At 29.4% G+C, this 10,344-nt stretch overlaps 1 protein-coding gene across 1 annotated transcript; it reads left to right on the forward strand.

The window, feature by feature from the left end:
- On the forward strand, positions 1-2,053 carry LOC130823596 (non-classical arabinogalactan protein 31-like). Its single transcript, XM_057688265.1, has 2 exons — positions 1-589; positions 1,492-2,053. The coding sequence occupies exons 1-2, from the start codon at positions 43-45 to the stop codon at positions 1,806-1,808; spliced, it is 864 nt and encodes a 287-aa protein (XP_057544248.1). The 5' UTR covers positions 1-42; the 3' UTR covers positions 1,809-2,053.
- Positions 2,054-10,344: the final 8,291 nt, after the last annotated feature.

Below are 10,344 nucleotides of genomic sequence, written 5' to 3' on the forward strand. Positions count from 1 at the left end.
CATCTCTTTTTCTCTCTACTAGTATTATCATCACAAACAAAAATGGGTAGCATTCCTATTCTCCATGCATTCATCCTCTCTCTTCAAGTGATAGCATTAACCAGCTCCATTTCTACTACGGCTAACTCGGCTCCCTATTCGGCTGCTCCACACCAAGCACCATCTCCAGCCCCCTCTCACCACCACCATCACCACCACTACCGCCACAACCTTTCAAAGCCTCCTACTTCATCAGCTAAGCCACCCACTTATCAGCCTGTCCAGCCGCCAACTAAAGCTCCAGTTTCGGCTCCATACAGTAAGCCACCAAGTAAAGCTCCAGCTCCATACAGCAAGTCACCAGCTAAGGCTCCAGCTCCATACAGTAAACCACCAAGTAAAGCTCCATTCTCGGCTCCATATAGTAAGCCGCCAAGTAAAGCTCCAGCTCCATACAGTAAGCCGGCAGCTAAAGCTCCGGCTCCGGCTCCGGCTTTGGCTCCACATAGTATGCCGCCGAGAAAGCTAGTAGCTGTTGAAGGTGTTATTTACTGTAAGAACTGTACTTATGCTGGTGTTGATACTCTCTTGGGTGCTTCTCCTCTTTCTGGTTCGTCTCTTTTCTTTCTCTTTTTCTAGATGAAATTTTGTTAAAGTATATAACATATTAAGACCTCAACCATCAGCTTAAAATTTTGGTCGAGATAGTTCCTTGACATAGTATTAGAGCCAACGGTGGTTCATGGTATGATATGACTCACATGTGAGGGGAAGTATTGAACATAATTCAAATGTGAGACAAAATACCACATTAATAAAATAATAGGTAGTAGACTTGTATATATTAACAAATTTAAATTACTACATGATTGAATATGCTATAATAATCCATGTTTAAACCCTGCAAGATGTGATTATGGTAGATAACATCATTCTAAATGTACTCATAAATACATCAATGTACTATCATACAGAGAATCGGGTGTTACCTCAAATACGTTCAAGAGTATAATAACACTTTTCAATAAAAGTTACTTAGTTTGATTCTTGTCTAGCCGCCCTTCCCTCAGCCAGGCCGGTGAGCTTATATATTTCTTAGTATTATCCAAAAAAAAATAAGCATATAGTGTTTAATTTAAATAATTAAGTAAAAAAACTTGAAACTTTTATAAATTTAGTATACGAGAAGCTCTGAGTGCGTACCTTACAATTCAAATATATAAAATTTTTTAAAGTCTTAAAATGCAAATTCAAAAAAATAGAATGAGTATTATTTAGCATTAGAAGCTTGGAACTTTTACTCATAATATTGAAAAAAGGAGGTAGTTTAATTAATTTGTTCATGTTAGTTTCAAAATAAAACTGAAAACTTTTGCTTAACTCTATACTTTAATAATAAAATAAGTAAAAATAGGAATAAATATTGAATTTAGTTGGTTCTTAATTTTAAGTTATTTTGCATTTAAATAACTCATAGTTTTTGGGATATGTTGTTTTTTGTTGGGAAAACAGGAGCAACAGTGGAGCTAAGGTGCAGGAACACAAAGTACATGATAAAAAAGACAGCAGCAACAGACAAAAATGGGTTCTTCTTTTTACAAGCTCCTAAGTACATCACCACTTATGGGGCCCATAAATGCAGGGTCTTTTTAGTAAAAAGGCCCAAGAATGGTGGGCCCTGTTCCCATGCAACCAATCTTAATGGAGGAGTCTCTGGTGCTTTTCTCTTCCTTAACAAAAAGTTGGCCCCACCACCTAAGCCTTTGCCTTTCTCTATCTTCACTGTGGGTCCCTTTGCATTTGAACCTTCCAAGTGTTTCAAACACTAGAAAATGAAATTCAAAGAAAAAAAAAATGTTTACATATCTTCACTTAGTTTCCCATGCTTTGTTTTCTTTAAAAAGGTAGGAATTCAGCAATGTCAGATTTTAATCGATATATGTAAGATTTCCTTTGTTTTATTTAATGGTATTGTATTGGTTTGAAGCAAACTTTTAATGCTACCCCCTTTTATTGGTCTTGCTTGAATGTGTAATTTGATATATTATCCTTTTTTATTGTGATATTATGAAAACTATGCTTTGTTTGACAATTATTTTCGGGTACTCAATTAGTCGGATACCTTATTTAACCGTTTGTGTTTCGGCCCAATTAATACAGATATCCAGAAAGTCGGTACAAAGTTAAATATCTTATTAATAAAATAGCTACACTTCGCTCAAAAAACTTTCATATAAGAAAATAATTGTAGCTATTAATAAAATGCAGAGGTAGTATGTGTAAATAGATTTACGCATTATATTGAAATATCTTACAAATGTCTTTATTTCTTAAAATGTATAGTGAGATTAATAAGACCAATTGACATCAGTAAATTTTAAATAAAATTAAATACTAAGTATAATATATCGTATATGATTTGGTTAACAATTTCATCTCCTATAGAAAAGGCAAGGGTTCGAATTTCTAAACCCATTACAATCTGTCTCATGAAGTTAATTTTATTTTTTTTTTGTTTTTATTACCCAAAATTAAAGAGCCCCACTTCTCAATAAAAAAAATAAAAATAAAAACCCTCATCAGTAAATGTTACTGACGATTGTCATTGCAAAATCCAAATCAATTCTCAAACCTTACTACAACTGCCGCCACCGGCACCACCTGACCACTTCGGCACCACCGTCCAGCGTACACCTGCCGTCTGCGGCACCAGCTTTGCTCTTCTCTCCAATCTCCATCATTAATTGGACCATTACTGTTCTTTCAGGTTATTTTTTTGTTTTTTCTTTGCAATTTATTGTCATTTAATCTTAATGCAGAAACTAATAAAATTAACTTGTAGTAATTCATTTCTAAAAGGTTGGAATGATGATGAAAATTTTCATATTAATTTTTTTGTTTGCAATAATACAATTAGGGTTGATAATTTTAGGGGTTTTTTTGAATTGGTTAAATTTGTTGGTATGAATTGGGTTTTTGAATTTTAATTTGATATTGAAATTAAGATTATCAATAGCGATTAATAAGTAATAATATATATAGTAATGAATCATTACTAATGGTTGTTGTGTATCGAAGAATTGTAAATGGATAGGTATTTTAAAAGATTTGTTTTCGAATCACATTTTCTTTCTAGTTCAAAGTCCAAAAATTTACCAAGTTCACTTACGTTGTGATGAGTTACGTTGCAATGAAGTTTATCAAGACCAACTTATGCAACACAATTTGTGATGAGTTTTTGAGTGATGTTATAACTTATTTTGACCGTGAATTGTTTCGTACTTTGTTAAATGATAGTAATATGCTTAGCTTTTAAAATATGAAAACACAGCGTATACATTTGATTTAATTTATTCGGTGGTAATTGTAATTTTTTTTTAAATTATTGGTATTATTTTTTTTTTATCTGCTACCGAGTATATATAAAGTAAGTCATAATTAATTAAGTAATTGCAGCTCTACTAGTTGGGTTATTTGGGATGTAGGCAGCATAGATGCGAACCGGCAAAAATTTGAATGTTGGATTGAATAAAAGCCCAATAAATATAGGCCACATATATGTGGCGGTTGCGATTATTTGTGATTTGAACTTCTTACCTAGAGACTGTTGGTCTCACAAGACAAGAGTAGCTCTTTATTAGGCCTACTTATTTGGGAAAATTTGAAAAAAATAAAATTATTTAACAATTTTATTTCAAAAATAAGTTTCGTGAAAACTTTACTCTCAAAATAAGTGTCCGTACATTTAAACGTAGGTTTGGTGTAATGTCGTTGTTAATAATAGCGAAATCAAAAAAAAAAAAAATTAGTAAAGCCTTAAGTCGCTGTTAGTAACAGCGACTTTAAGGTTGACTGGTCAACTCCTTAATCTCGTGGGTTGGAATAAGGAAGTAATTGAAATGACGAAGAAGGAGAATTGGAAACTTAAAACGCATTAAGTCGCTGTTACTAACAACGACTTTACTAATTTTTTAATTTTATTTATTTATTTATTTATTTTTATTTTTATTTTTTTTGATTTCACTGTTAGTAACAACGACATTACACCAAGCCTAGGTTTACATGTACGGACGCTTATTTTGGAAATAAAGTTTTCACAAAGCTTATTTTTAAAATAAAGTTGTTAAATAATCTTATTTTTTTAAAATTTTTCTTATTTGGAGATGCATGGATGAAGTTGTTCAAGGTTCAATCCGTTACTCCGTCTTGGTTGATTAATGGATTACCTTACCTTACCTTACCTAACAGATCTATTTGCGGATTATTACTAGGACCATGTACGAGATACTACTAGCTTAGTAGCTTGTGACAATACCCTCTTTATTTGGTATCTTAAACCTAGCCGTAATTTTGTTTTCTATAAAAGATCCTCACTATTTGTCTATTTAGGGTTATATTGACTATATTTCTTAGTTCTATTTTTGAAGGAGGTATGAGTATAACTTGTATGTTACCTTTTTTTACTAAACACCCATTTTAAACGGAATACTGAATTATTTATAATGATAAGAGAATCTATATTCAAATATGCGTAGGTCATAATCCCAGTCAAAACTCTACTAATAATAAAGTGTATGATTCGACATTAAAAATTATCAATCAAATTGATTAGCAAACATACAAAAATTAACATTTGATCACCCTATATCTACGTGCTAGATTTGCCTCTAGGCTAGTTATCTGAGTTAAGATTTATATCTCGAGCTGTTCAAAAGTGATCCGACCCAAAAATTCGATCCGAAATCGAAAGTAAACCGACCCGAAAATATGTTCCTTTTTTAGGTTTATCGAACCGACATTATTCGATCCGAACCGGTTGACAACCGAAAATGGGAAAACTGAACCCGAGCTGTAACCGATTATTCTAACTGACGCGTAACTGTTAACCGAAATTACCCGAACTTAATAATGACCAACCCGAGTCATATTCGACCCGAATCATGCTCAAAACCGAACTCGATCCGGCTAAAATCGACTTAACCCGAACGAAGTTTAGATCAAATTGCTGTAAACCTGAACCAATTTTTTACATAAAAGTATGATTGACTCATATTCAATTATCTTATTAGTTATTCTAATAAAGTCATAAATATTTTAATAAAATAAATTTTATAAATACATGGTTTCATATATTTAGAGTTAATAATCAATGGTCAATGTTTATTTAACTACTTTTAATCGAATTATATGAAAATTGATAGAACTTTATAATTTTAATTTCCGGTCAAACAAGTAAAAGTAACAATATAATAATGATCACTAATTGATTTGCATTTTCACTGTTTTGCTTTAAGTAAAGGAACCTTATCATCAATTAAAAAATGACTAACAACTTAATCTAATACTGACTCGATCAATAGTAATTAGTAATTTGCAATTCGTAGCCGAATTCTATTTGAAAAATACTTGAACCCGATCTGTACCCGGTAAAACCGAACCAATTATTAACCGATAACAACCCGAGACCGATTGAAACTCAACACGTACTTCAACCGACAACGAACTAATGCTAACCCGATAGCTCGAATAACTGATCTTCAACCGAACCGTGACTAACCGACCTGACCCGAGTATGACCCGTCGCAACACGCATCCGAAATATAACCGATTCGAAATACAACCGAATCGAATGACACACATCCGAAACCGACCTGATTACCCGAATGAACGCCTCTAGTTATATCATTCAAAAATATTGGTATAATAGGATAGTAAGCGCTTCCTAAAAAGGTGGGATTATCTTGTTTGATGCTCGATTTTTGGTAGTAAAATCTAGGTTGAGTCCTTGTATTAATTTTAGGCTCCTCTTTTTAGAGCTTTTGGTGTATATCTTATGCTCATCTTTGGATTTTACTAAAATTAGTAAAATCTTTATCTTCCAAAGAAGATTTTGTAATAGTCGTAAATATGTCTTAATTGTAGGCTTGTAGCTTATCTTATCTTATGTCTAAAAGAATTTAAAGATTTTTCGTATCTGTTCTTTTCAATATAATTTTATTCAACAAAATATGTTTTTACCAATTGATACATAATATTATATTTTTATTAAACAGAACTTATTTTCAATAAAAATTAGTAGTATTTTTATAGTCAAATTGTGATCTAAAGAATGGCTAAGGTTTGGCTTAATTGTTGACTTCCCCTTTTATCAGAATTGTTTGATTTTCCTAATTTAGCAATATATTAATCACGTTGCCACGTTCATATATGTTGACCAACAATATGATTATGAATTATTGAATTATTAACAGTACTTATTTTTGGCACTCACAGTCAAGTTGCCACGTTTAATATTATTGCTTTCCTTTGGTTACAAAGACTTTTGAGCCGACTTACTTAAATAAACTTATATTTTCGGAATAATTTGCCTAATTAGTATTGAAAAAGCAAAACATGTCTATTTTAGGATTTACCAAAACTTATTTTTCAAATTAGTGTTCATATAGAAAAACAATTAAACAAAGCTATTTGATTGTGATTTAGAAGTTTCCAAACCTCTTAATCCAAAGCAAAATAATTCTTCTATAAACAAAAATAAAATTCCAAAATGATAATATTCTAACTAAAAAGAGAACTTAAAGTTATGGGTTTTCTAAAATATCCGATCCGATTTTAAAAACATGAAAATTTATTTGAATTTTGAAAACCATATAGTACAGGCTGGATATCCGGTTTATAAACCGGATACCAAACCTGGATCAGGGTTTTTAATTTGCAAAACTGGATATCCAGATATTCGGTTTTTAATTTTTTAATTTTTTATTTTATAGATATATGTTTTCTATAAAAAACTTTGTTTATATTGTTGAATGTACTAATATTTACAATTCTCACTATTACTAAGTAGCATAACTAATTTATTGTTAATTAAATTAGACTTTTGATATCCAACATAGTCACAAAATGATATTTTTTTCAAACGTACCTTTAATACTTAAATCATAATTAATATAACAAAAGATAAGTTTGATCTAAGAAATAAGTCGAAATGAGTTTAATTTTTTACATGTAAAAAATAGCATAATATTTTTTAAAAAGTCAAAAAAATATAAATATAAATAAAAAGTAGCTAAATCCAATAAAACCTGTCAAAGAAAACAAACACAAAAAAAGTAAGAATAACTTATTATATTGTATCAAAAGCTAATGTAACATAACAATAAGAATAAAAACAATTTTGGAATTCTATTTTGCTATGCAAGAGTTTCAATTCTAATTTAATTTTGGGTTATTTTAGCTTTGGATAGAGTTAAGAGATTTGGATCTTTCAAACCACAATTAAATAGCTTTATTTTTAAATGGACACTAGTTTGTGAAATATATTTTGGTGAACCCCAAAGTGAGTATTTTTTTCTTTTCCAACACTAGTTAGGCAAATTATTCATATTCCCGTGACTTATACACACTCTTTTAATTTTCTTTTATGCTATGTTTGCAAATATGATTTCATCTGAACGTTTCAAATTGGTTTAAATTTAATGTTTGTTAAATTAATGAAATTCTATTTTAAATTTAAGCGAATTTGTTTTAAAATTATCTAAATTTGAGAGTTTGAGTATGACTTTCTAAACCTAGTCATTCTTAAATTATTTTTTTTAATTTCATAATTGAAAACTACAATTTAAAATGAATTACTTATTTCCAAATCAAACTTAATAACTATACTCATTTGTTCCTTTTGATTTTCATTAATAAGTTATCACATATTTAATTTTTATGAACTAATTCAAATGTACTGATAAAAATATTTTATTTTTAGATGGAAAAAGAATACATAATCTAAGGGAAAAAATAATTCATGTAGCCATGTTGAGAAGGTTTTAGTCAATGAATAGCCTCATGTTTGCATGGTCAGAAGCTTACATTTTCTATAAAAGTTTAAATGATAATATAACTAGTTAAAGTTTAAATGATAATATATACGCTGGTCAGAAGCTTTAGAATTTAGATCTTGAGAATTACGTATCTAAATTATACTTCTACAATGTACGAGATCTAGTCACGAGCAAATATAAGATACTAATATATACCGTATTTAAATATATACTCAAATATATATATATATATATATATATATATATATATATATATATATATATATATATATATGGTGTGTCGAATTAATGATTATTATTTTTAATTTTAATTTTAGTTAATTGGTTACAAATATGTTTGAAAAATATCTTTTTAAGTTAATTATAAAGCTAAAATAAAACAAAATCAAAATGATGTATTAAACATTTTTTCTTTCATTTTTGACTTTTTGACTTACCTAATTTTATTTTACAAACACTTTCCATTAATTAGGTCATGGGGCAATACTCTCATGCCTCTTAAAGCCTCCCTTATTTTTCTTAAGGAGTTCAGAGGTATCTTTCTTTCAATATTTAATTTGGTGCATTGAACTTAGCCTTTCTCTTATTTTTAAGGAGAGAGTCTAAGTAAATAACAGTTATTTGTGAGGTTAACAAATTACCTTTATATTAACAAATTACCCTTATATAGTAGGATTTGATAAGATGAGAATTTTGTTATTTTAGTTTATCTTTTTAATTTTATATATTTTATTTTACTTTAACTTTTTATAATGATTTACAAATCACGGTGATTGATTAGGATCGGAATTTTTGATTTTTAAGTTCCTTTAATTGTAGTATACTAGTATTATAACCCTAGTCGCTAGCTAATGAACTACAACATATATTTACTTTGACTTTCCCATCACCAATAATTTTATTGCTATTCGTCTTCTCCATGGCTTGTTTCAGTTTTGTACTTTATATTTGTAGGTTTTATAATATGAGTCGAGAATTTCACTCGTGCAAACTTTTTATTTCCTTTGATATAAGTATGATATGTTGTTTTCAATTCTTTTTCGAACTCTAATTATAGCTCTAATAAGCGGAAAATATTAGATTTGATGATAATGATAATAGACACGATAATGAAAAATGATATTTGACCAACTCAATCATAAATTGTGACGAACCTAAGATTTTCATATTGGGGCACAACATTAATAATAAGTGATATATGTAACTTCTAATGTGATAAACCATTACAAAAGTGTTTACTAAGAACCATAAAAATTACAACTAATATTTTATTAAAATGAAAATTTGTAAACTATTACGATTGTTATCTCTATGTTCTCAAATTGTGAAAATATTTTTCAATAATTTCATCGCTCATACATATTATAAATACACTACTTCTATATAAGTGATAGACAATCATTCAACAATTAATCTCTTATATTATTACATTTTTTTTATGGTGATTTACATCGGTTTTTTAATGGGTTTCTAGCTATTTGGGATCTGTTGAACACATTCCTACTGCCTTCTTTTACGAAGGGGTATGAGAATCTACGAGGTATGATGTTATCGTATAGACGCATCATGATATGATACAATTTTCTTTGTAAAATAAGGTGTATTCTTGTAGCTCTACAAGTATGCGTAGTTCAGCCACCATCATGAATGATTATGCTTATTGTCTCATATGTTTATCCTGTTTTGGTTTTTGATTTCAGTTTGCTCCTTTTCTTATTTGGATTAAATGTAGAGTTCTTAGTTTCATGGAAAACAAAATGTACAAATTGTCTATGTTTTGTTTTTTTGATTTTGCTGCACTTCAAGTCTTAACATTTTTTGTTGGGTTCTCAAGTTTAATGTATACGACTTATAATACCCAATATTATGAATTAGTTAAATAAGTAAACCAAAAGCATTTATTATCAACTACTATCTAAACGAGCCCTATGTAACTTGAAATATGATATTTTGTGAAGACCTAAACAGAGTTGTTTATTTGGTTTATTGGATTAATTTAGAATTAGATGTTTTGTATTGGTTTAAAATTGGTTTTTATGTTTAGATTGATTTTTATATAATTTGAATTCATTTTGACGTCAGGTCAACTCGAGTACAGTTCAAAAATGGATAAATATCAGATCGTCAGGTATGTTTTAAACACCTCTAGATATAAGTATTACTTGGATTTGATTTATCATATACTAATGAGTATAAATTATATAACATATATTAAAGCTTTTATCATCAACTTAAATTTTGAGTTCAATTGGTTTATTAACATAGAAAAAAAAGCCAAGGTCATGGGTTAAATTTCAATCTCATTTATCTCAAGTGTATTATTTAGCACCATATATAAGAAGAACGTTTATTGCATTCACGACTAAAGTCATCCCTTAAAAATTATCACATGCACACATGAGACGACTAACCGCAAAAATTACATATTGGAAATTTCGTTGTGAATTGACGTACGTTTAAATTCCCCAGAAGACATTAAATGGTGCACGAGTTTAATTAAGTGCATTTTACATGTTCCGTCAAGACCGGT

This window comes from Amaranthus tricolor, chromosome 9, assembly GCF_026212465.1.
Source record: "Amaranthus tricolor cultivar Red isolate AtriRed21 chromosome 9, ASM2621246v1, whole genome shotgun sequence".
Lineage (NCBI taxonomy): Eukaryota > Viridiplantae > Streptophyta > Magnoliopsida > Caryophyllales > Amaranthaceae > Amaranthus > Amaranthus tricolor.

What these genes read in the sequence shown, in the direction of transcription:
- LOC130823596 (XM_057688265.1), top strand. Translation starts at nt 43, where the DNA reads ATGGGTAGCATTCCTATTCTCCATGCATTCATCCTCTCTCTTCAAGTG. An exon ending in GGGTGCTTCTCCTCTTTCTG is followed by an intron (nt 590 to 1,491) that starts GTTCGTCTCTTT and finishes TTGGGAAAACAG; the next exon opens with GAGCAACAGTGGAGCTAAGG.